Genomic DNA, 27,657 nt, shown 5'->3' with positions numbered 1-27,657 from the left:
GCTAGCCCATCCCTGCCACACCCACCCCATACACAGTGAAAGCATGGCCCTGTGGTCCCCTGCTCCAAATGCTGCAAGGGTTTTTGCCATTCAGACAACACCCAGCCTCCTTAAGGGGCACCTGTGCCCTTTTATACCTAGCCCTGCCTGCATCTCCTGCCATTCCAGAGACATTCTGAGCTGTTTCCAATAAAGGCATGCTCCTCATTGTGTTGGGCAGAAAGTGTGGCTGCTGTGTTTACTCTGCCCTTGAACACACTGCTTCCTCTACCCTGAGTGTTTTTCCCCTGTCGCCAGGTAGGGCCTGCCTTGCCCAGAACCTGACATGGTGCTCAAGATGGCTCATCAGCTCAGTGGGCAGTCTCCAGGAGCCTTCCCTCCGCCCTTCCTTCTTATCCCTCTCTGCTCTCAGAACACAGTCAGACCTGCTGTGTCACACTGCATCCTGATCTCTCAGTTTCTTCTCCTGACCCAGTAGCCCAGAGGAAAGGAGCCTGCCCCACCCCATCATGCTGTGTGCACAGAGGGGTCCTGTGCTGCCTGCTCACTTTCAGATGCTCTGGGAACACTAAGTGTCCTGAGATCGTCTCTTCCTGAGAAGGCAGTTCTAGGAGGGGAATCACTGCCTTACATGCTTACTTTGAAACTCCTACAGAATCTGTATAGTGTTAAGAATATGGTAGGAAATTTAAAAAAATCATGTCATGTATCATGACACAAATACAGAAATATAGTTTCTCATTATCATTTCAAGGGCTGAGCCATATACTGACATATCCATGCAGGATATTGATTATATAGTCTGAAGTTTAATAAATACATTTAAACAGTTTTATTCAGATATCATTAGCATACAATTAACCCACATATTTAAAGTACAGCTTGATAAGCTTTGATTGATGTGTGCAGTCAAGATCAACAACATGCCCATCACCTTAAATGTTTTCTTTTGGCCCCATGTATTTTTCCGTCATACCTACTCCCCAGCACTACTGCCAGGCAACCAAAGACCTGCCTCCCCCCCCCCCCCAAGCAGTTTTAGGTTCACAGTCTAGTTGAGGGGAAGGTACAGAGATTTCCCACATACCCCTTATCACTGTCCCCCACCAGAGAAGTCTGTCTGTCTGTTATAGTTGCAGTACTGCGTGGGCCCCTCTATGTCACCCAGAGTCCATAGTTTACCCAAGTGTTCACACTTGGTGGTGTGCATCCTGTGGGTTTGGGCACAGGCACAATGATGTGTATCCACCGTTGCCTGGAAGTCTTCTGTGCACCTCCTGCTCACCCCAGCCCCCAAGCCCCTGGCAACCACCCATCTTTTTATTGTTTCTATAGTTTTGACTTTTCCAAAATGTCACATAGATGGAATCATGGTGTATATAGTGTTTCAGAGTGGCTGCTTTCAGCTAGCAGAGGCATTTACTGTCCCTCCAGGTCTGTTTTCTTTCTTTCTTTTTTTTTTTTTAAGTTGTAGATAGACACAATACCTTTATTTATTTGTTTATTTGTATGTGGTACTGGGGATTGAACCCAGTGCCGCACGCATGCTAGGCAAGTGCTCTAGCACTGAGACACAGCCCCCAGCCCCCTCCATGTCTTTTTGTGGCTTAATAGCATATTTCTTTTTGTTGATGAATATATCCTGGGATTGTTGGGATCTATGAAACAAGTTGGAAAGGATTAACATTGTTACAATATTCTTCCAACTTCTGAACACAATACACTTAGTTTCTTTATTTTGTTTTCCCTGATGTTTTGTAGCTTTTGTTGTTGTTCAGATTTCATTTACAAAAATGATATTCTAAAAATATTCTGTTCTCAATACTTCACTACCAACAATGTAAATTCGGATGATTTTAATATGTTGATCTTTTTTATTGTGTAACCTTGGTAAACTCACTAGTTTTAGTAGCTGTCTTATGAACATCATCAGATTTTTCTTCTTAGATGGTTTGACATCTTAGATGAGTCCTTTCTGGTAGAATCTTTTATTTATTTTGTTCCCTTTGTATTTGGTGCCTCCAGGACAGCATGAGTGAAGGAGGGGAGCAGACTTCTTGCCTTGCTCTTCCTAGTTCTAGGAGAAGCATCTGTCCCTCACTATCAACTGTGAGTAGTTGTAGCCTTTGTGGTGTTGTTTCTCATTTATTTATTTTTTGTAGTTACATATACCAGCCAGGTTGAGGATATTCCTTCTTTTTCCTGCTTTTTTGGAGTTTGCTTTTTGTTTTTTAAACCAGGGATGAAGTTGTTGTTGTTGTTGTTTTTAATCAAGGATGGATGTTGAATTTTTTAAAAATGTTTTTTGTGCATCTTTTGAGATAATATGGCTTTGCTTTTTAGTCTACAGATATGCTAAATTATGTTGAGTAGTTCTCAAGTGTTTGTTAAAACCACCCACTTCCTGGGGTAGGATCCTTGAGGTTTTTTCCTTGTTTATATTGGATGTGTTTTCCTTGTTTATATTGTTGGATCTGCTTCACTGTTTATGACTATATTGGTCTGTAGTTGTCCTTGTTAGTATCTAATATGGTTTAGATTAGGTGTACTCCAAAAACTCATGTGTGAGACAATCAAGAAAGTTCAGAGGTGAAATGACTGGGTTACAAAAGCATCAATCTAATCAGGGCCTTAATCCCCTGATAGGGGTTCAGGTGGTGGTAGAAGTAGACAGGTAGGGTGTGGCTGGAGGAGGGGTCACTGGGGTGTGCATTTAAGGTTTATATTTTATCGGTGGTGAGAGGAGCCTCTCTCTGCTTCCTGATCATCGTGTACTGAGCTGCTTTTCTCCACCACATTCTTCTGCCTTGATGCTCTTCCTCACCACTGCCAGAGCCATGGAGCTGGCTGTGGACTGAGACCTCTGAAACTGGGAAGCTCCAAATAAACTTTTGTTCTTGTCATGCTTGTGGTCACAGTGGTGAAAAGGCTGACTAAAACACTGTCTTTTACTCTGGTTTTGATGTACATATAAAGAATGCTCTCCTCATTCAGAATATTCTGAAATATACCCTCTTCTTCAGTTATCTGGATAAGCTTTTGTAGAATCAGTTTTTTCCCCTTTAGTTCTAATATAGTTCCTCACCGAAACCATTTAGGTCTGGAATTTATTGTTTTGGAAAGGTTTTAGTAACAAATTCTTTTATAAATAGAAGGCTACTGTTTTACCTATTTCTTCTCCAGCAAGCTTTGTTAATGTCGTTTAAGCAATTTGCTTTTTTTATCCAACTTGTTTATTGACAAGAGTTCTCTTACTTTCAGTGAAAGTAGATTTTGCAGTGAAATAATCTTTTGAAGCAGATTGGGTAATTGATATTTTTTTTTTCCTGAATAGTATGACTGCAAATTTACGAAATTTTATTGATCCTCTCAAGGACCAGCTTTTGGTTTCATTTATTTTCTCTGTTCTTTTTCTATTGTCTAGCTCACTGATTTGGCCCTTATCTTTATTATTTTTTTTCTTTCTACTTACTTTGGAGTTTATTTTCTCTGATTTTCCTGTTGCCTTGAAATAAAAAGATGGGTTCATTGATCTGAGGTCTTTTTCCATTTCTGATATTGTCACTTAACACTAAAAATTTCCTTTTAAGTTCTGTTTTGGCTGCCTCCTCCCAGTTTTTATAGTAAGTATTTTTGCTTCTCATTCAGTTCAAAATACTTTCTGATTTAATCTCTTTATTTCATCTTTGACCCATGAGTTATTTAGGAGTATGTTATTCAGTTTCCACATATTTGGGGGGATTTTCCAGAGATTTGTTACTGATTTTTAATTTGTTTTTTATTGATTTCATTATGGTGAAGAAGTGTATTTTATATGAATTGGATCATATTGAATTTATTGAGACTTGCTTTATGACCCAGAATAAGGTCTGTCTTTAGTGTACAGTTGAAAAGATGGTATATTTTGCTGTGGGTAGATGGTGTGTCCTATAGTAAAAGGTGAATTCAGTTGGCAGTGTTACTTGTACCCTCTATACTGTTCTATACTGTTCACTGTTTTATCAGTTATTGAGAGGAGAGTTTTGAAATTCTGACTCTATTGTGGATCTGTTTATTTCTCCTGACAATTCTGTCAGTTCTAACTTCATGAACTTTGAACCTCTGGTATCAGATGCATAAATATTTAGGGTTGTTCTGCCCCCTTGATGAACTCACTCTTTCATAATTATGACAGTGCTAATGATTTTCCTTATCCTTAGTAATATTCTTTGAAATTTTCTTTGTGTTATATTAATGTAGCTATTTCAGCTCTTCAGTTAGTATATATTTTTTTCATTCTTAAACTTTTAACCTGTTTGTGTCTTTATATTTAAATAGTTGGTATTTTATAAACATACAGTTGGATCTTGTTTTCTAGCTGGCCTATCAGTCTTTGTGTCTGAGTTTGGACACTTGAGCCATTCACTCTGAATGTGGCCATGGACATGACTGGGTCTGAATCAGCTCTCATGGTGCTTGTCCCGTCTTTCCTTTGTTCCTCTTTTCCTCTTTATCTGCATTCATCGAAATAAATTGCATTTGAAAGAGATGGTTCTGCTTTACCTCCTTTGTTGACCTATTTGCTATAACTCTTTGTTGTGTTATTTGACTGGTTACTGCAGGGTTTGTAGTATTAGTAAGAAATTTACATATAGTTTATCACCGTCTGTCAAGTAAAGTGCCATGTAACATAAGAACCTTCCAACAATCTTCTTTCATTTCTTCTCTGCTAATCTTGTGCTATTATTTATTAAAATCAGATTTATTGTAGTATCATTGACATATTCAAATTTTATATATTTAAGATGCTCAGTTTGACATTGTGGTGATATATATATATATATATATATATATATATATATATATATATTCTGAAATGATCATCGTGATGAAGCTAATTAGTGTCATTACTTCTGTGTAGTTACCAGTGTGTGTATGGTGAAAGAATTTAAGATTTATCCTTTTAGCAGATTATAAATATACAAAATAGTTTGTTAATTATTGTCACCACAAAGTACATCAGATTGTGAAAAACTTAACTCATATTACTGAAACTTTGTACCCACTACCTAATGTCACCCATCTCCCCCAATCCCTGGCAGCCACCATCCTACTTTCTGTATAAATTTGACGAGTTTACATTCTACTTATAAGTGAGATCAATGCAGTATTTGTCTTTCTATGTCTGGTCTGTTTCACTTAGCATAATTTCTTTATCCATGTGGTCATAACTGGCAAATTTCCTTTACTTTTAGGACTGAATAATATTCTAGAGTGTGTGTATATGTGTACATCTATGTGATTTGTACATGTGTGCATTTTCTCTATCCATTCTTCTGTTGAAGGACACTTTGATTGTTTCAGTTTCTTGACATTGTGAATAATGTTTCAGTGTACAGGAAATGTGGGTATCTTTTTGTGTGATCTGGTTTCAGTTGCTTTGGATATACACCCCAAAGTGAGATTGCTGGATCATGTGGTAGCCCTGCTTTTAATTTTAAAGAATCTTCGTGCTGTCTGATTCAAATGTATGATATGTCAAGGTCATTGTACTGTCATGTGTAACTAATTAAAACAAATTTTAAAAAAACATGAAAAAGAACCCTTCATACTGTTTTTCATGGTTGATTATACCAGTTTACATGCTCATAGCAATGTACGAGTGTCCCCTTTTTTAGTGTCCTTGCCAACTCTTACTCTTGTCTTTTTTATAATAGTCATTCTAACAGATGTGAGGTGTTAGCTCATCATGGTTTGGATATACAATCCCTAATCATTAGAGATGTTGAGCACCTTTGTATATATTTATATTTGCTGGCCATTTGTATATCTTCTTTTGAGAAGTGTTTATTTAGGTCCTTTACCTATTTAAAGTCAGGTTATTTATATTTTTGGCATTGAGTTGTAATGGTTTTTAAATATGTATTTTGGATATTAATCCCAAATCAGATATATGGTGTGCAAATATTTCCCCAGTCCGTTGGTTGTCTTTTCATTTTGTTAATTGTATCTTTGCTGTGCAGAACCTTCTTGACTCTTTTTGCTTTTATTGCCTAGCCTTTTGTGTCATAACCCCCAAGACTGTTGCCAGGGTCAGTGTAAAGAAGGTCATAAGAATGTTTTCTTCTAAGAGGTTTTTATGGTCATGTTTAAGCCTTTAGTGTATGAGTTGATTGTGTGTGTGTGTGTGTGTGCGCGCGCGTGTGTGTGTGTGCGCGCGCACGCACAATGTGAGACAGGGACCTGACTGCATTCTTCTGCATCGAAGATGTCCACTTCTCCATCTTCATAGTTGAAAAGACTGTCCTTTCCCCCCTGTGTGTTCCTGGTGCCCTTGGTGTTCTTGTGCTCAGCTCATGATAATGCATAGATTTATTTCTGGGTTCTCGCTTCTGTTCTAGTTGTCTCTGTGTCTTTTTTGTCAGTATCAAACTGCTTTGAGTTTCTGTAGCTTTACAATGTATTTTGAAGTCAGGAAGTGTGGTGCCTGCAGTTTTGTTCCTGCTCATGATTGCTTTGGCTTTTGTGGGCCTTCTGGAGTTCCAGAGGAATTTTAGGGTTGTTTTCCTATTTCTGTAAAAAGATTCTATTGGGAATGTGATATAGGTTTTATTGAATCTGTGGATTTCTTTAAGTAGTATGGATACTTTAACAATATTAAGTCTTCCCATCTACAAACATAGGATGTTTTCCCATATATTTCTATCTTTTAAAATTCCCTTCATTGTAAATTAATTTTCAGTGCACAATTTTTTTACTTCTTTGATCCAAGTCAGTTCCTAAGTATTTTATCCTTTTTGTTAATCCTATTTCTAATTTAAAGGATTGTTTTTGGATAGTTTGTAACTAGTGTATAAAAATGTCACTGATTTTTGTATGTTGATTTTGTATCCTGCAAGTTTACAGAATTTATTAGTTCTAAGAATGTGTGTGTTTGCTCGTGAGCACACATGTGTGCATGTCCTGTAGGGTTTTCTGTGTATATGATTATTTTATCTGCAAACAGAGACAGTTTTACTTCTCTTCCAATCTGGATTTCTTTTCTCTCTTTGTCTAGTTTCACAGCTCCAGCTAGGACTTCCAGTATTGTGGTTGGTAATAGTGACTAGAGGGGGCATCTTGACCTTCCTCCAGGTCTTAGAAGCTTTGAGTTTTTCCCCACTGATTATGATGTTAGCCATGAGTTTTCCATATGTTGCCTTTAAAATGTTGGGGTAAATTTCTTCTTACTATTTTGTTGAGAGAATATTTAAACCATGAAAGGATGCTGTATTTGTTAGACACTTTTTCTCCATTTGCTGAGATGATCAGGTGTTTTTTTTTTTTTCCTTTGATTCTGTTAGGAAATCACATTGGTTGATTTTCATATGTTGAACCTTCCTTATTACCCACAAGTACCACTTGTTTTGACATATAATCATTTTAATATTGCTGTTGAATTGTTTGCCAAAATGTATTCATCATGGATATTGATTGGCCTGTACTTTTCTGTGTCGTCTTTGTCTAGCTCTGAAATCAGGGTAATACTGGCCTCATAAAATAGTGAGAGTGTTTCCTTCTTCTGTGTTTTGGAAGAGTTTAAGAAGGGTTTGCAGTAGGCATGATTGTGCATGCCCATAATTCTACCTACTTGGGAGGCTGAGGCAGGAGGATTGCAAGTTTAAGGTTAGTCTCAGCAACTTAGTGAGCCCCTCAGCAACTTAGTGAGACCTTGTCTAAAAATTTAAGAAAGGACTGGAGGGGGGGGGGTTGGGGCTGTGGCTCAGTGGTAGCACACTTGCCTGGCATGTGTGAGGAACTGGGTTTGATTCTCAGTACTGCGTATAAATAAATAAATAAATAAGTAAATAAATAAGTACTATCAACAACTAAAAAAATGTTTTAAAAAGTGGGGAGGCTGGGGATGTAGCTTGGTGGTAACCCAGGGGTGCTTTATTGCTGAGTTGTGTTCCTGGCCCTTTTTATTTTTTGCGACAGGGTCTCAGTAAGTTGCTTAGGGCCTCACTAAGTTCCTGAGGCTGGCCTCGAACTTGTGAGCCTTCTGTCTCAGCCTGCTGAATTACTGATGAGCTTTTCTTTATTGGTAGGTTTTTGATTACTGATTGGCTCCTTGGGCATTTTGTTTCTTCTTGATTCAGTCTTGGTAGTTTGTATGTCTTTAAGAATTCATCCATTTCTTCCAGGTTATCTTATTTGTTGGTGTATAATTGTTCATATTAGTCCCTTAGGATCTTTTTCTTTTCTCTGTTATCTGTTATAATGATCCTACTTGCATTTCTTATTTTAGTTATTTGAGTCTTCTCCCTTTTTTTCTTAATGTTACCAAGGGTTTGTCAATTCTTTTCAAAAAAATCAACATTTTATTGATTTTTTTTTTTTTTTGGTACTGAGCATTAAATCCAGGGGCCCTTTACCACTGAGCTACATCTTCAGTCTCCCTTTATTTCAAATTATGTTTTATTTCAGACAGGGTCTCATTTGATTGCTGAGACTTGTCTCAAACTTGAGATCCTCCTGCCTCAGCCTACCAAGTTGCTGGGATTATAGGTGTACACCACTGCACCCAGCTGATTTTTTAAAAATGCTTTTCAAAATTTTCATGTATTTCTTCTCTAACCAACATATTTTTCCTTCTTTATGCTAACTTTGGTTTTTTTCCCCTTCTTTTCTAATTTCTCTAGTTTTAAAGTTAGTTTGTTTAATTGAGTCCTTCTTTTTAAACATGGACATTTATCACTATGTACATCCCTCTTTTCCCTTGCTGAAGCCCTTAAGTTTTGTTAAGTTGTATTTTAATTTTTGTTTATCTCAAGGTATTTTTCAGATGAACACACAGATATGTATTTACAATCTTGTTGATTTGGCCCTTTGATAATTATATATGACCTTTGTCTCTTTTGACAATTTTTGACTTCAAGTCTATTCCGTCTGATATAAGCATGGTCACCCTTATTCTGTATTGGAATATTTTTTCCATCCCTTCATTTGATACTATGTATAGCTTCATATATAACATGAGTCTTATAAACAGTGTATTGCTAGACCTTGTTTTTTTAAAAATATTTTTTTAGTTATCAGTGAACCTTTATTTTATGTTTGTATGCTGTGCTAAAAACTGAACCCAGTGTCTCACACATGCTAGGCAAGCGCTCTACCACTGAGCTACAATCCCAGCCCCATGGACCTTCCTTGTTTTTTATTTATTTGTTTTTTCTCATCCAGTCATCCTCTCTGTCTTGTCTTCTCCCCAATATCAAACTCAGGGCCTCATGCATGCTCGGTAAGTGCCCTACCAGTGAACTACATTCTTAGCCCTCTATGCCTTTTGATTGGAGAGTTTAAGCATTTACATGTAAAGTAGTGATAGATAGGTAAGGACTTACTGTTATCACTTGGTAGTTTTTAAAGAATTTATCCAGAATTTTTTGGATGCATTATAATTATACACAGTGAACTTGATGTCATATATTTGTATATGCACATGATGTGACAATACAGTTTGGTTAGTATCAATCCCTAGTGACTTCCTTTCCTTGATTCTGCTAGCCTGCTTCTTCTCATTTACTTGTCATCTTTCTATTTTCCTTTCTTTTTTCTTTTTTTCTCTTTAGCTTCCACATACGATAAAAAATATATAACCATTAACTTTCTGAGTTTGACTTATTTCATTTAATGTAACGCTTTTAAGTTCCATCCATTTTCCTGATATGACACAATTTCATTCATCTTTATAGCTGAATAAGCTGTGAAACTCCTAGAAGAAAATGTGGGGTCAACATATAGATGCATATGACCCCTGACCTTTAGGGGCCCTCAGGAGGAAGTCATTGCAATGTTAATAAGTGGGATGGCATCAAGTTGAAAAGCTTCTGAACAGTAAATGAAGCAATTGAGAATGTGAAGAGAGGATCTACAGAATGGGAGAAAATTTCTGCTAGCTACACTTTTGACAGAATATTAATATTTAATATACAAAGACCTCAAAAAACTTAATACCTAGAAAACCTGGTAACCCAATTAATGAATTGGCAAATGATCTAAACAGACACTTCTCAAAAAGGAGAAATATAAATGGCCAACAAATACTGTTCAGCATCTTTAGCAGTTAAGGAAGTTCAAGTCAAGACTACACTGAGATTTCATCTTAGATTGGCCATCCTCAAGATACAAGCAATAGGCTGAGGTACAGTGGCCCACGCCTGCAATCCCAGTGGCTTGGGAGGCTGAGGCAGGAGGATTGCAAGTTCAAAGCCAACCTCAGCAAACTCTAAGTAACTCAGTGAGACCCTGTCTCTAAATAAAAAACATACAAATAGGGCTGAGGATGTGACTTAGTGGTTGAGCGCCCCCGAGTTCAATCCTTGGTATCCCCTTCTCCTTTTGTTCTTATATTATTTTCCCGATTTCATTAAACTGTTTATGTGTGTTCTTGGGTAGCTCATGAATTTCTTTTAGAGTACTGTTTTGGATTCTTTGTTAGGTAGGCAATGTGTGGATGTGGATTTTTTTTTATTTATTTTTTTACTGGAAGTTCATTGTATTCCTGATTTCCCATTTTCTTGTATCCTTGTGTTGACATCTGGGCAGTTGAGGCAATAATCAACTTCTAGACTTCATGGATGGTCTTGAGTAAGGAAAGCTCCCAGCTGTGGGGGACATGGGGTCACTACCTAGGCAATGTGTGGGAGTGTGCTGTTGCACGAGGCGCAGGCATAATGGCATGCATATGTCAAGTGTGGGATTTGCAGGGGCTTTGGCTCTAGGGGATGGGGTCAGTGGTGTGGTGGCTCAGGCAGTTGTGGGGTTTCAGTGGTGAAGTCTGTGTGGATATTGGTTATGGCTGCCAGGGCTGTTGATGTCCTCCAGGTGGCCCTGGGTCCAGCAGCAAGTATGCATGGGTAGGCAGGGGCTGGGCCAGTTGTCAGTGGGGGCACACACAGCATTCAAGGCCAGTGTTTGGGGCTGAAGCTGGCCTCTAGCAAACAAAACACTGGGCTCTAGGAGAGCGGTCTGAGGCAGGGCTAGTTTTAGGTGCGTATACCGGCTGTTCTAGGTCTTGTGACCAGAGCACCTGGAGCAGCAGTTGTTGGAGCAGCAGTTCTGGACTCAGTATGGTGGTGATGGCTTAGGGCAACTCCATCTACAGAGGCAAAAATCTTGAGACTCTCAGTGCCAGAAGCTGCAGGATGTAAGCTGTGGTTGCACCAGCTGTCAGTTTCTTTAGTGGCAGAATCTGTTGGGGGCTTCTGGTGACCATGGTGGCACATGCCACTTGATGGGGATCAGTGGCTTCTGCACAGCTATGTTGGACTGCCAGTGATCTGTGTGTGTGACAGTGCAGCTGGGGAGGCCATTGGCTTGTCCTGTTCTTCTGGTGCTAAGGTGCAATAAAGTGAAACTTCTTCCTGCACTTCTCTGTTTGCTCGGCTCTTTGCCTCACCCTGAGGTTGTTCCTCCATGGCTGCGCCCGGCTCTTCCAGAGCTGGTCTCCTTTGTGGGTCTCTGTCTGGTTGTGTTTTTATAGGTGGGCAAGGTGCAGTCTTCCACTATACCATGCTTCTGATGTCATTCTTAAGCTGTTGTCATCAGACATTTTACTTTTACACATGCTGTAAACCTCACAATATGTGGTCTTTGCTTTTGCTTTAAATGATGATTTCTTTTTTCCTTTAGTGCTGGTGTTCAAATCTAGGACCTTATGCATGCTAGGCAAGCACTCTACCACTGAACTACATCTACCCCGTCCTAAAACAATGACCTTTTAAAAAAGTTTAACAGTGTTTAAAGAAGTTTTTTAAAATATAATTATCCACATGGTGATCATTTCTGCTGCTTTTCAGGTCTTTCTGTAGAGTCAGATTTCCTTCTGAGGTTGCTTTTCTTCTACCTCAAATACTTTCTTTAACATTCTTTGCAGTGTAAGTCTTTGGGTAATGAATATTCAGCTGTTTGTAAGTGAAAGTTCTTTATTTTGCCTTGTGTTTCAAGGTATTTTTGCTGAATATGAAATTTTATGTTACTTTTTTTCTCTCAGTACTAAAAACAATTACTTCATTGTCTTTGCATTATCTTTAACAACAAATACTTTGCAACCAGAATTTTTGCTCTTTTTTATGTGAGTTCTTTTGGCAGCTTTATTTATTTATTTTTTTATTCTTTTAAACAGATTGGTTGCTATGTGCTTTGGTATAATTTTCCTTGGATTTCTTTTCTTTGAGTTCATTGTGCTTTTTGATCTGTTGGTGTGCAGTATTCATTAAATTTGGAAGATTTTCATTTATTATTTCTTCAAATAATTTTTCTTCTGTTCCCTGTCTTTCAGGGACTCTGATCACAGGCACATCAGTCGTCAGGAGTGAAACAACAAACAGTTCTCTGATGCTCTGTTCACTATTTGGTCTTCTTTTGCTCTTGAGTTTCTTTTACTTTATCTTCAAATTTGCTAATTTCTTTTTCTGCATTGTCTAATCTGCCATTAATCCCATCTGCTACTATACTTTTCATATTTTCCATTGTAATTTTCCTTTGAAGAAGGTCAATTTCAGACTATTTTATATCTTTCATATCTCTACTTGTAGAGTCAATCGTTTTTTTTCTAGCTTTTGAAATTAAAGGACTGTTAAGGTTATCTTATCAACTGTGCGATTTCTAGGCTGGGAGTTCCCTCACATGCCTGCAGTCCTGGGCTCCTGTGTGCAGCTCTCTGGACACAGAGCCATCCGCATGCTCTAAGCTATGTCTCTTCATCTCAGGGAGGTGGCTGAGCCTGACTCCTTCTTTATACACTGCAGCCTGAAGCCTACCTCAGGCTGTGAATGGTGCCACATAGGGGCCCACCTTACGTCTCATCTCCCAGCAGTCTCTGTCCCTCATTGCCTGGTGTCCAGGATCTTGAAACCATCATTTTGTATATTTTGTCCAGTGGATATTGGTTATGGCTGCCAGGGCATATTTAAATAGGATGGAAAATCTAATTGCCTTTACTCCATCTAGGCTGGCATCTGAAGCCAGTAATTATATTTCCAGTTGATGTCATTTAACAAAAATATACTTTCACAGTAAAATGTGTCACAAGTTAAAATCTTTGATCTAGCAGTGTCATCTACCTTTCCAGCCCCACATTGGAACCTTCCTTAGTCCGTGAATACCTTGATTTTTCTAGCAAATAGAATAGTTGACAGTGAGCCTAAGTACATTATCCTGGAAGTCATGATGTTTAAAGTGATGTAGACTTTATTATTTCATACTCTTGAGTCATGTTTGGTTTTTGATACCATCTTAGCTAAAATTATTTTAAAAGTTTGGTTTAGAGAAGGGAATTTGTAAACCTAGTCAGAATAGTGATTTAACCATTTCCAGAAAGAGAAAATATGTTCATCCTAATATTTCAATAGAATTTAATGTATGAGTTTGTTTTTTATAATGCGATGATGACTGTGTGCTTTTGGGCAGCCTTACATCTAAGTCTTGGATATTTGCGTCAGCCATTTGTACAACAGGCCACGTGTGTGATTCATTGACAAAGTCCCTTTGCTGTCCTTTGTGTGCCAAGCTTCTGAGTGCTCTCCTACCCCCTCCTGCAGAACACGAGTGTGCTTGCTAAAGGCCAAGTCCACTCAGCTGGGCTGAGAACAGCAGGAGTTGTCTGACTCACCTTGTGGGTGGAGTAGCCATCTCTTTCTTAAAATGAGGTTTTATTCTGTACATTAGTTCTTTTAAAGTGTGAGTAGAAAAAGATTGTTATTCAAAGAATTACACCTAAAACATTTTTGATTGAATCCTGGGGGTGGGGGTGGGGAGTTGTCATGCAACTTTTTATGAAGAGTGTTTTATTCTCAGCAAAGAATATGATGCAGGCGATGTGACCTTCTGCCCAGGTGCGGCTTGACTAAGCTTCTTACTTACCTTTTAACAAAGGGAACTTCTGAATGGGTGTATTTAGGCATGTAGTGTTTTAAAATTTGCTGTCCAAATACCCTTTTGCCTTTCTCCAGAAATACAGGTTTTGAAGCACTGTATGTTCATATGATAAGTGTTAATAAACCAAAGCTTTGTCTGAGTGTGGCTGCATTGTGTTAAGTATTGGCGCTTTTTAATTTGAAAATAATTTTAATTATTGCTGTTATAGAAGCCTCAATGCCAGTATCTTAAGTGATTACTTCAGTTTTTTTTTTTTTTTGCTTCAAGTTTCAGAATTAAAGAGCTATGTGTGTTGTCCACAGTAATCTTTGTCAGTATCAGTTCAGTTTTTTAAGAAAAGTTGCAGTGGAAACAGCAGTTATTTTAGACTAGTCCCTAGGAGCTAGTATTCTGTCTGGATTCCCAGTACTCTATGGCAGCAGGCTCCTGGGTGTGTCTTTGTGAGGTCAACCTGAATGATCCTGGGAACCACACCTACTGCTAAAGGTGTCCTTTCCCTGGACATCCCTGTTAGGCCTGGGCCTTGATTCTCTCGGATGCCTGGTCAAGTCCATTGAGGTGGTCTTAGTCAAAGCCCACCCTCCTCTTCTGGCACACTACCCCTTCCTACTGTGGGCTTTCCATGACCTCACCTCTCCACTCTCATTCCACGTAGTGCTGTCACAGTATAGGGCAGGCCACGTCCAGGGTGGTCGAATGACCACATAGCAGGTTCTGTTGGTTTCCAAGTTTCTTAAGATCAGCCACTGAACCATGGGAAGAAAACGTTAGACCTAGTATTTGTGTTAGTAACTTTCAAAGTGTTTGATATTAGTAAATAGTACATATATAGTTTATGAATAACTAAAAGCACATGGTAGGTATATGTGCCCAGATTTTGTCTTTACTCAGGGCAGTATATGATCCACATTGTTGGGCAGGTGAGACTGCTCTGGACCTTTGAGGCAGGGTTTTCATCCTAGGCTGGGGCCTGTCAGTTCTTAACAAATAAGCCTCATGGAGTGCAAAATTTGGGGTGTATGTACATATGTGTGTTTTTCTAGTAAGGCAATGCATAACCCTTACCAGATTCAAAAAGGGATGACCTGCTCTGCAGGTCAGATAAACTGCCAATCTAGGGTCTTAGTTGAAATTACGGAGACTTGTTTTGGTAGGACCATAACTCGTTTACGGGTAACTTCCTAGGCTCCCTCAAAGTCTGCTTTATTTGGAAAATTGAAATATATAATTAGATACCCATTCCTTTAACAAAGTGAAGCTTTACTGGACTTACAGCTGAGATGCTGCAGCCAAGATGGCTGTCACCATCTCATAACAACACATGACAAATTCCACATACACTTCTGAAAGTCTCTGGTAGGAGTGACTACAGAGCAGGCTTGGATCCCCTGTTCTTACCCTTTTCTGTGAGAGGGTTTTCTGTTGTGTGTATGCAGTTCTGTGCTGCTCTCTGCAGTTGGCAAGGCTGAGAGTCAAGGTCACAAGTCAGCTGACACTGTGAGACTGAGTCAAAGGTATTCTTGAAATCACCTGTAGAATCCTTAAGGCACCCATATTATATGATGTACATAACTGTACAGTTCTGTAGATGGTTTCTGTTATTTCTTGTAATTCTTTGGAATTCCATTTTTTCATGGCTCCCTAGTAGCTCTTCAGTTTATTCCTTGAAGGCTCTTATAATCTTGTTATGTCACTTGACTGACCACCTAAATGTTGGGATTTATTTACCTATGAGTGGTCAGAAAAATCTTGCCGTTCACATTTTCTTTCCAGTGAGTACTGGACCTGGGGTGCATGCTCACTGAATAGAATGACTATTAATTTTTTTTTAAAATAAGACTTTTAAAAATATGTGTGTAGGTAACTTTAAGTAACTTAAAAGCATATATGGCATAATCCCATTGCATTTCCAGTTTTGCCCTTTTAGTTTATAAACCTGTAGCATTTAATTCAGATTAATGATGTTTTATAGAAGGAAATTATCCTCTTTATTTATTCTCTTATGTAATCAATATTAAGATGTGTAAAGTGTTGCTCTGGGCACTGGGATTATAGGAGTGGAATAAAATTATTGGGGAAAATAGGCAATAAATAATCCAAAAAGGAAAAAAAAGATTAAGTATTGTACACTGTGAAGACATATACTTGGGTCAGAGGGTGCTGGGGCATCTGGCTGTTCTTGGGGACAGTCTATCTCACCCCAGGAGACGGGCAGTGTGAGGATTTGCTTCTACACCCTCCTCAGTAGGACTCTGGTTCCTGTGGCCAGCTGCAGTCACCACATCCCCCCAGGCAAGCAGCACAGCAGCTTCCTTTTTAACGGAGGCACGGATTCTGAGCAGGTGCTGGGCATTTGTGCCATCCTCTTGCTTGTTGCTTGCAAGTGACTGGTGTGTACAAGAAGCAGGGTGGGGCTGGTGTGGGTGGTTCCATTGGATACAGCCAGGCGTTGTCTGCAGCACCATTCATTAGAGCATCTCATAACAGAGAGAGACCTAATTAGATCTTATTTGTACTTTATTTGGTAACAAATATATCTTACCTGACTTTATTAAGGGCTCTTTTATTTATTTCCAACAGGAATCACGAGATTTGATCTACTTGGAGACTTTGGAAGATTTAATTGGCTGGGGAATTTCTATATTGTATTATCCTACAATTTGCTCTTTGCCATTGTGACAACATTGTGTCTGGTCAGAAAATTCACCTCTGCTGTACGAGAAGAACTTTTCAAGGCCCTAGGTAATCCTGAGGTTTATGGGTATTTTTCTTTTTGCTAATTAATAATTTTGACATTTCAGGTAACTTAAAGTCTTTCTTCAGTCTCTAAATGTGTGTAATGTGAGAAGTTCAGTTCTTGATCCACCGCATAGGATTGTGACCTCTGTGGAGTCACAGTGTTGAGCCTCAGAGCTCCTGTCTGTGAAAGGCTGGGTGACTCTTCCTCCTTAGGGGCAGTGAAGACATTTGCTTGCTGAAGTGCGTCCTCGGAGGACTCTGCATACTGCCTGACACACTTACTCCAAGAGCCCAGTGGGCCTCCGCTCCTTTATTCTCACGGTGATGGTGATGAGGATGACACTGTCGAACTCTTGTTTTCTGATAATGATGCCTTTTACTATTTCTTAAAACTTTTTTGAGGCTCAGAGTTTAAAAGTATCAGGATGACCCATAATTCTCTTCAGTAAGTCAGACTAATTCAGGATGACAGCAGTGGCTGTCTTGGCATTGTCTTGGCATTGTCACACACCACAGGCATCATGTGCATGGTGACTATGGTGAAAACTGTTGTGAGCTCTGGGTATACTTTTCATGCTTACATCCACGTGAATGCTAAGCATACTTCAAGTTCTATATTTTAGGACAACCAGGACAATATAAGCTATCTTGGGATTGGAGTATATAGTTTTAAGACAGAAGAAGGGAAACAGCAATTTATTGTATAGAGCTATGGAGAATCCTGGCATTAGCTCATTTTCCCAAGTTGACACCATTTGAATGTTTATACTCAATATTACACTGTGGTTTTAGCTCTTTCAAAGGCAAGATATTGATTGATATCATTAAGGTCCAACTCTCAGATAACTTAACCACATGAGCAGCAGTAAAGCTGCTCACACCACCAACCTGGTGACCTTTGGGAGGAAAAAATGATCTCAGCCTACCAGTCCATGTGCATTTTTCTTTGAATGTGCCTTGTGAGGATGACTGACTGAAGTACTGGCAGAAAGGAAATAGCTACATCTACTATCAGCCAGAGCACCAGGTAATTTATGAGTGTTAATGCCTAGGTTTCATAATGCTGGCCAGATGAAAACTGCAAATGAAGTGGGACTCATAGAGCTTCTCAGTCAGCTGCCTGGAGTCGAACTTAAGGTGTACTTGTTTGCTCAGGAGAACCCCACTGGCCACTGGCTGGCTGAGGCCGTGAGCTGGTGCTCAGTGAGGGCTCTGGCTGCCTTTGTGCCGAGGCGGCCTCTAGTAGGCATGCAGAGGTAAGGGCTGTCACATGTTGGCCACTCTGCGTTGCAAAAGCTAGTCTATTTCCTTCTTTTCTTAAGTGTTTTCCATTACTCTTTGGGGTGCTCTCCAGGGGCCATTTGGGCATAGAAGGAGGTTCTCTTTAAGTTCCTACAGTGTTTGAATGAGCCCCGACCTCAAGGGTGACTTTTTTAAAGAGGCAAAATTTGGTTCTAAAAGTTAAATCCTTTTTTCCTTTTATTTTCCTGTAGTCTTCCCCCTCTGCTACTATGTTCATTGGCAATAACAGTGTCCATCTCAGAGAACTCCTGGGACATATGGTGATGGTGGTAATGGGGGGTTGTTTCTGGAGCTGACCACAGAAAAGGGATGCGCAGGTTTTCAGAATGCATGCCCTGCACTGTGCCCGTGGCCTCCCTGCTCACTCAGTGGTTTGGCCATTACTGGGACCAGAACTGTTTTTTCTTGGATGGAGCCTGTTTTCCTTCCCATTCAAATGTCATACATAAGTTCAACTTCACTTTTTCTTTCCTTAAGATAAACAGGTGACAGAAATTTTTAAAATTGAGATTTGAGTGTTTAAGAGTGATGTAAACTGCCTAACAGGAAGATTACTATCTGGAATTTTAGGAGTAAAAGAGTCTTTTCTTCATTCATTTTTGAAGTGTCAGAAAGGTCTGAGCTTCATGAAAATTATTTCTTTCTTGTAAATGTACTTTTTAGGTATTCTTATGTATCACTGGGTTTCATTTTTGATGAAAGTGTTTGAGGCTTTCGTGCCACCTGAACTCTTTTGAGTTTTCTTACACCTTTCCTTCCTGTGAGGGCACACTGTTGTTTCCCGTGTCAGGCACAGTGTGGAAGTGAGAGCACAGGATGCTAGAGGGAAGTCAATGTAACTGAAAAAGATGATGATTTTTATTTTATAAAATATCTTTGAGTGATGAAGTATTTTTATATTTGTTTTGTTCCTTTGTTATTTCTTTCTGTTCCTTTTGGTAATTTTTTCCCCATTAGTTTTCTTCTTAATTACATGCTTAGTATTTCTGGTGTTTCCTTCCCTACATTTTCCTGCATGTGCATAAGTGCATGTGTATTTTGAAGGAATACTGGGGGTTGAACTTAGAGACACACATCCCCAGCCCTTTTTTATTTTTCATTTTGAGACAAGGTCTTGCTTAGTTGTTTAGGGTCTCACTAAGTTGCTGAGGCTGGCCTTGAACTTGCCATCCTCCTGCCTCAGCCTCCTGAGTCATTGGGATTGCAGGTGTGAACCACTGTTCCAGGTGTGCATGTGTATTTTAAAATAAAAATGGGAACATCTCCATCTCAGGTTTTCTGGGAAGCATGCTCTGTGATGGGAGTGAGCTTGCCAAGAGGAGATTTTATGGGGGAAGGGGGAAGGGGAGAATGGAGGGACTGTGAAGGGAAATTTAGCTTTGATGCCTCTGCTGGCCCTGTGGAGAGTCATGACTCTGGATGACCCTTCAGAGCTCCACTGAGGTAAGAAGAGGCCCCTCACGCCTGCCAGTCGCTAGAGGCAGACTATCCTGGAAGGGGGTGTGACTTCCTTCCAGCAGCTATCTTCAGCCGCCGTCTATCCCCAGGGTGCGCTGCCAGTGGGGAGAAGAAATCCTTCATTCCTAGAAAGCATTTGGCCAGCACATACAACTTCCACAATAAAATGGAATATTCTCTCCCCACAACCCCAGCCCCTTGCCCAGCCCCTCAACAATACATCGTTTCTCACCATTTTCTCAATCTTTCTGCAGGGCTTCATAAGCTTCACTTATCGAATACTTCAAGGGATTCAGAATCAACCAAACCTTCTGCAAATGGGCACCAGAAGGCACTGTGAGACCCGCAGTGGGTGCCACTCTGCAAATAGGAGCCCCAGGGACTCCAGACTCAGGCCATTCCTGTCAACGCAGAGCACTTCATACCGACTTTGGTCTGTGTGTAGGGACTGGGCCTGTCAGTGTCATTTTCTTCATTATCCAAGAAACTGGCTATAACTGATCTTATTTTTTAAACTTAGCTTTCTGATGTACCCCATAGTTTCTAGTTAAACACAAGTTTTTTGTGATGTTATGGAAAAGCACACTCTTCTGCAGACACCTTTGCCATTGTCCAGACGAAAAGTCCCCACCTGGAGTGAACATGCGAGGAAGGGCAGATGTCCAGACTTTCTGAAGAGTCACTCAAACCCCACTGAATGCTTTATTGAGCATTTAGAAGCCTTCAAAAGGCCCTGTTGGCCCCAAGTGAAGCTTCTTCAGAAAATGAAGTTTCTAAATTCTGGGTGGTTTTGTTTTTGTTTTTCTTTTTGAGACAGTATCTCACTGTGTTGCCCAGGCCATCCTCGGCTTCCAGAGAGCTGGGATCACAGGGGTGCATCACCACAGCTGGTTCATATTTTGTAGGAACTGCTTGTACCAATCATCATAGCAGTGGGTGCATTGGGCTGTAATAATTGCAAATTGTATTTTTATTTACCAAAAGAAAAACAGTTTCTGATTTATGTTATAGAGAGTTCATTAGACTTTGAGCCAAGAGAAAAATACTAAATTCTTTTAAAGTTTGAGCCTTGGTGGACACCACAGGAATACCTTCTGTTGTACAGTATAGTAAGCTGTTACAGAGGAAGTACTAAGTAATTGTAACTGATGGACAGTTTATGTGCATATAACTCAAGTTACCTCTTGTGACAATTGCCAGTGGTGAGTACACTCATAACTTAGATTTTGCCTTTTATGCTACATGTACATTTAAAACTTTTTAAAGCATTTTTTTCAAAGATCACTTAATTTCCTGGCTTCTGTGACATTTATGAAAAATGTAAATGCTGAGTGCGAGAAACCCCTTCTCTCCTCATATTCTTCAGGCTTTTGCTACTTTTGTATATGCCATTTTAAACTTCCAACTTACAAAAGTTACCAGTTCAACGCCCAGAACTCCTAAGATTAGTGGTTTCCATGTTAAGCATAGGTTTGCACCGTCACGGGACTTGCCGGTCACTCAGACACTGGCAGGTCAGTAGTTGCTGGGATGGCCTCTTGACTCTTCAGTCCACAACTGAGACCACAAACATGATGCTCTGCATTGCTGTCACCAGGAGGGACCCAGGGCTTTGCATGCCAAAGCACATGGCTGGCTCACTGGCACCAAGGTCAGTCCTGCACAGCTGTGTGGATATGTGTCACATGCACTCAGTGTGTGGCTTTAGGTTGTGCTCAGACAAAAGTAAAAGGTCATTTTTTTTTTTTTTTTCAAATTGTTGAATTTAAAGTTTTCTTTGGGGGTAGGGAGGCGTTTTTGAAAAACAGTATTTCCACTTACCACCAAAATAATAAGAAACTTTAAACTGTATATTTATAAGTTCTACTGAGTGTACTTCTCCTTTATTTATATCTCTACATTGCTTTTTGAGTTCATATCAATGAGCTTAGTTTTAAAATAAAAAAACATTCATTTTCAGTTGTGGTTCTCAGCAACACTCAGTGTATACCACCAGTCTAGTAACAGTGGATTTCTCAGCATAAGATCCACATGCCTAGAAGATTATAAATACCAGCTGCTTTCTAATTTCACTGTTAATTGTCCCAATTTTAGTATTAGTTGCAAGCTTTGATTTTACTGAAACTTGGAATTCATACTTTGAGCAGATCAAGTAAGGAGAGTACAGAAAAAAAATCAGGAGTATACCAAAATCATCTTTAACTTAAACCAGTTTCAAGGCACTTCCAAAAAGAGAGTTCTTGGATATTTGTAAGATGTATAAAACTTTTTTTAGTAAAATATTAAACTTCTTAGTGTCTGTCTCCACTTCTTCTTCATCTGGAAGTCTCTTCCGTCTGAGAACTCAAGTCAGGTCTTGTGTGTACTGGGTTTTCAGTCTCAGACACTCGCTGGGTGTACTTTCATTGCTGTGGAGACAGGCTGAGCTCCAAATGGAAGGGTGGCTCCCCTGGGGTCCCTGTGACTGTGAGATACAGAGTTCTGCTGCACAGCCACAGTCCTGCCAGGCTCTGCTGTGGTCACACACACAGGGCTCTTCCTCTGGAGTGAGGTGTACTCGAATGCAGGTGCTCTGCTGGACATAACGCTGGATGCTGGTTTGTGTGAGAACCACACAAGTGGACGGCAGCTTGCCGAGGACACGTGTTCTGAGTCCTGGTGAGGACGGCCACGCTCAGGGGCCTTTCTTTTATTGTAGTTGTATGCTGGAGGAAGAGAAGGTGAACAGGCTCTGAAGGACAGTACTCCGAGTGCTCAGAGGTCATCAAGTCTGCAGCTACTTTGCTATACTAGATGGACAGGGTGCCCGAGTGACTGCCTCAAGTCAAGTGGGGTATTCTTGCTTGCCTTTAGTTTTCATTTTATTTTTTAAAGTAATTTTTTAGTTGTCAAAAGACCTTTATTTTATTTATTTATATGTGGTACTGAGAATCGAACCCAGTGCCTCACACATGCTAGGCAAGTGCTCCACCACTGAGCTGCAACCCCAGTCCTAGTTCCCATTTTGAAAGGTCATTAGGCGTTATACCTAACAAGGTTGTTGAGGGGACTTAGCTTTTTATCGTCAATTGGTTCTATAATATTTTAAGTGATTTTACAGTTAAAAATTTTGTAAATTATAACATTTGTATTGGTTTTTAGTGATTTTCTGGGATATTTCTTAGATTTAATATTCATGAACTTTATGTACGTCCTGTTTTAGAGACTTGCTCTAAACCAGACTTCATGTGAAATTGCACACACACAACACACACTGGTTCTTACATTGCTGTGCTGAGGGACTAGTCAGTGGGCAGGGAAGAAGTGTGGGTTTTCTGCCTCCCATGTGTATCAGAGGCATGTGTGCCCCTGCTTGCAGCAGCCACACCTGCCTGGCTTTGCCAGGTGCTGCAGACTATCCTTGCAGCTTCAGTAATGACTTCGTGGGCCTGTGGCACAGGGTCCCATTGTTTACAAGCCCCTGTGTGCTTGCCTGTGTTTAGCACAGTATTTAATGCACACAGGAAGAGCATACATGCAATACTAACTTTTTGAACTTTAAAAAACTAGTATAATCTTTAAAAAGCAATGTTAGGTAACACCAGTAAATTATTTTGTTTCTATAAGATAGTTTGTGTGACTTTTAAAATGTTTTAGAAATTAAAGTTTTGTAAACAGTAATTTAATATTTGGTTTACAAATACTTAAGTTTATGTATTATTCCATCATGCCTAAAGCTTATTTACAGGCAAATTCCATTTCAGTTTTACAAAGGGCAATAATTATTCTGGTGAAATGTCGAGTAGAGGAAGAGGTGGATAATGTCACTCTCTTTTTGTTGTAGAGTTCTTAGTAGGTAAATTTGTTTGCAACCCAAAAATGAAACACCAGTAGTTGAAAGCATATGTTTTTTTTTCCTTTTTGAGTTATTGAAGCTAATTAGATTTATTTGATTTCTCTAATTTCTTTCCTAGGACTGAGCAGCTCCTGCTCGTGGTCTAGCCAGCTTCACCCAGAGTCCTGCAGAGAAAACGCTGCCAGCCTCTGTCGGCTCACTGGCAATGCACAGGGGCTCTGTGGGTTCTTGTCCACTATGAGCAGCACACTTCACTCAGTAACTCAGTATGCGCTTTGGCTGTGTGTGCTGCATGCTGGTGTTTTCTGTTTTGTTCTAGTGTTATTTTTTTAAATACTAGACATGAACCTCTAAGTTAATTTCTCAATTTAGAACTGGATAGTAAACTTGAGTTTGAAAAACAACTTTGGAGTCTACTTTGAAAGAACTAATGTAAAGACTTTTTTGTTTTTTTGTTTTGGTCTTTGGCTTTTGAATATTGTTAAGGCAAAATTCAATGTTACAAATACCAAAAGTACTGTATATGTAAATTACTTGTCACACTTTAAGAAATGTAATTAAAATCAGAAATGGTGAAGACTCGTGAATATGATGGGTGAGATTTCAGAACTGGATGATCTATTCATGTCTTATAGGGGGTCACTCAGGCCACATACCACCAGCCTGTGAAGAGAAGCTTCAAGTTCCAATTTAGGTGATTGAATTAGGAAAAAGTCCTTTTTCCAGACAACAGGAAAATCCGATTAGAAAACCAGAGAGCAGTCACTGACTGTTGGGTGTGCCTTGGTATCGCATCCGTGCTTGTCAGGGTCCTGAGGAAGTGGGGCCTGCCAGGGTCATGTGACAATCTGGGCATCTGGACAATCTGTGAGTGGCTGCAGAGGACTCCTGTGCCAGAGGTGAGGCAGTTTGGGTTCAGACAGGCTATGTCTCGGGAAAGCTTCGTGAGTTGTGAGAGGCTTGTGAATGTCATGAAGTCTTGGCTTCTCCTTTGAAATGCTGCTGTGAAGTGACTAACAGTAAAGCTTAGGAGTCGAGGTGTGCAGTGCAGCTGGCCCTAGTGGGCCTGGATACTGGAGGGACACTGCAGCATTGCCAGCCCCAGTGCTGGCCGCCTCTGCGTGCACTCCTGTGCATGGGTCTCGCAGGCCCTCTCTTGGCTCTGCCTTGGTGCAGCCTGGAGAGGCTCCCTTTGTCTTTTGTTTTAACTCTCACTGTGGAGTCTTATCACAGACTTGGAGGCGGGGCTGGTATAACAGGGCTTTGGGGCAGAGCCCATGAGCTCACATGCCCTCAGAACCTCCCTGTAAGATAAGGAAATACCCCTATTTTACAGATAAAGGAACCCAGTGCAGAGAGCTGAAGGTGTGTAAGACCACAGTGAGCTGGAGAACTAGATGGCCATGGTGGCCAGTCCAAGTTTAGCCCCAGCCTTCTTGGTTTCTTGGTAACTCCTGTTGGCTTGTTTGGAATGTTCAGACCAGGCAGTCTCTGGAGGCGCCTCTCCTCCCACTGTCCATGTGCTGAGGGGTTGCCCGTCTCTGGCCTGAGACCCTCAAGTGAATGTCCTTTCACTTAGATGCAGCTGACAGTTAGTGCAGATCAATGTCTGTGGTGTGATTGTGAGACCAATCTCGTGTGTACTTGCAAAAGGAACCCGCTTTAACCCCCAACAGTGATGACAGGGTGTCAAGCTGTCACGCTGTCTTCTGTCTAGGTGCAGCTGCTGTGCTGCCCCGCGTGTGTACCTGGACTCACACACAGATGTGACTTCCTTCAGCCCCACAACAATGCTGGAAGCAGGCCCTGTCCTTCCACTTTGTAGCCAAGGAAACTTCACCCAGGAGTCCCTCTATGGACAGACAGCAGAGCCCTGTCATCTTGGGTTCCTTCAAGAACCGAAGCAAGGTACTAAAAGGCCCAATCATTTTTCAAGATCATCACCTCGGTCTTGGGCGGGACCTGTTGAGGATGCTGGAGGCCCTTGTGAGACAGGCCAGCTGTACTAGTGTGGGCGAGTGTGCTTTGAAAGGAGGAGAACTGTTTTGACAGCCAGTAGAGTAAGACCCCACTCAGCTTGCCACCACTGTCTGCCTCCCTCCCAGGTTTCCGGGTCTCCTGTACTGTGCTCTGGGGAGGCTGTGACAGGAACCTCAAGCTGCTGCTGCTGGCTGGTTGAGAACAGCGTGGACTTGGCAGACTCCCATGACCGCCATGCTAGAGGGGGCCCTGCAGTGGCAGCTCCTCCCTGGAATCAGCTTTCTCAGCACAGCCGCGTCTGTCCCACGGTTTAGTGAGGATGGCACCTGGGGTTGTGGTCCAGGTTGGAAAACAGTAACCACAGTGATCTGTGTCACACTTGCCAAGGGAGGAAACCCTCGGCTCTCCTGCTTGGTGGAGGGTGGGCGGGGCTTGTGTCTGTGTGAGGTTGTGTAACCTCCTCACCGGGACCCTGGCTGCCCTGCTGCAGTGGACTGGTGTGTCATACCCACCAGATACACCTGGGCACATGGTTTGTGTTAGCTGTTACTTTTGGTCATTTATTTAAATGTTCTATATTGACTTGACTTTTAAGTTAAATGTCCGGTTTGTTATAGCAGATCGTCTATAGCATAAATATAAATTTAAAAATTTTTAACAGTGTATAATAGCTGAAGCTGGTTGTTTCCTTAGAAGTTATATGGTCTTCGTCTAGTTCATGTGAGACTTCAAAATGCCCTCCGTTATCCTTATGGACACTTTCATTTGTGTAATTTCAAAAAAAAAAAAAAAATCAGAGTTTCTTCAACTCCAAAGAGGATTTTGGATTGATGTTGGGTAGGTTAAAAGACTGCCATGAGCAGGAAATCAGTTTTATGAGTCTCAGTTCTGTATCTTCATCATGTCTCACCTGGCCAAGCTTCACGTCTCATGTGTCAGACATTAATCATAGTTTTCTTGTGTGGCTTTGTCCTGGAAATGTCAACCATGTCCAACTCTGCAGAAGGCACAATACTGGATCACAAACATGTTTCCCCTGATTAATTTCATTCCATCTTAAACTCCAGTGTTTGTGTGGGGCCATGGTGATTCGGCATGGTTGCCCAGGGTTGCCTCACCTGTGACTTCCTGTGTTCCTGGATCCTTCCATTCCAGGAGAGGCGGGCTTGTCCTGTGCTGCGTGGCTGTGTGGTTGTGTGGCTGTGTGTGATAACCTCCTGATGACCGACCCACCTTGCTACACACATCTGGGTTGCTGATACCTCCCCAGAATGGCTTTCTGGAAGCAGAAGTCCTGGATCAGAGAGCATGGCAGTTCTGAACAGCCTCCGCAATGGACCCCCGCACTTGCTGCAGCAGTGTGGAGAGTGTGCTCTGTGACTGGCACAGGCCTCACCAGTCCTTCCACACTAGTGGCCACTCCAGGCAAACATTTCATTGCTTTGCTTTGCATTTTTTAATATCTTGTGAGGGCAGATACTTTGAATACTAGAGCAACTCTGTTATTTCTGCTCCTGTGAATTATCATTAAACACACTAAGCCCATTTTTCTTCTGGTATTTCATAATTTCCTTATTTATGAAAATATATTATGGATACTATTTGTCTTTCTGGTGTGTCATAAGTGCTATCCTAATTTTTCAGTTTTTTTTAACTTGTTCACAATGTTTTTCTGAATGAAGACTTTAAATCTTGATGTCAAAATTTGCATATCCTATGAATTTCTTGTGTCATACTTAGGCCTTCCCCACTGCAAGATTTAAAAATGTTTACCATAAGAGTGAGAGAGAATTCTCCTACCATGAAACCCACTCTTTTAAAGCGTATAATTCATGGCATTAAATATGGACACAGGGTTGTACAGCCATCACCGCCATCAGATCCCAGAACACCTTCATCACTCCAGGCTACAGCGCAGTCATAGGCTCGTGTCTTTCCATGATGGACCACTGTGTGGCTAGACCCCTCTGGGGAGGAGTGGCAGGGTGTGTCAACTGCCACCTGCACCAGCGACTCTTCTCCCCTTCATGCTGCACAGCAGCAGGGCGGCTCTCAGCTGCAGTGTCGTGAGCCGAGCCTTTCTGCCTGTGGGAAGAGTGTCCCATCCCCTGCTCTGCCCAACTCCTGTCCTCTGTATGGTCCCCCTCCTCCCTCAAAGTCCTCTCTGGTCTTTCCCAAAGATGGCCTTGTACCCAGAGGGTGTTTCATGTCTCTGCCAGGCAATTTCTTGATTGGAAGTGGGTCTTCTCCAGCTCACCCCAGATCAGCTGCGGCCTGAGGCAGGGAGAAGAGTATGCGCCATCTCCAGCATCCCGTGGGTCAGACAGGTCCAGGGCCAAGCCTGGAGTCAAGGTCTGGTGAGTCCATGGGCCCACTGGAGGCCAGGGATGGAGGAGGCCCGCGGGCAGCACATTCAAAGGCATGTGATGACAGTCTAACTCCTT

The 27,657-nt window shown here is 41.0% G+C and overlaps 1 protein-coding gene across 5 annotated transcripts in view; it reads left to right on the top strand.

The window, feature by feature from the left end:
- The window catches only part of LMBR1 (limb development membrane protein 1), a 146,648-nt gene extending 125,460 nt beyond the window's left edge, over window positions 1-21,188 (top strand). For all 5 annotated transcript variants that reach the window (XR_014020883.1, XM_081284649.1, XM_081284650.1 and 2 more), the window contains 2 exons: window positions 16,480-16,641; window positions 19,653-21,188. Coding sequence is in view for 4 of the 5 variants with exons in the window: in XM_081284649.1 (XP_081140775.1) it covers window positions 16,480-16,641; window positions 19,653-19,738 (248 nt within the window). In the remaining variant the exon portion in view is untranslated. The remainder of the gene's footprint in view (window positions 1-16,479; window positions 16,642-19,652) is intronic.
- The last annotated feature ends 6,469 nt before the right edge of the window (window positions 21,189-27,657 follow it).

The sequence above is a fragment of the Spermophilus citellus genome (genome assembly GCF_964194105.1).
Source record: "Spermophilus citellus genome assembly, chromosome: 3".
Taxonomy (NCBI): Eukaryota; Metazoa; Chordata; class Mammalia; order Rodentia; family Sciuridae; genus Spermophilus; species Spermophilus citellus.
The sequence above is the reverse complement of the archived record's forward strand: the minus strand, read 5'-3'. Positions and strand labels throughout refer to the sequence as shown.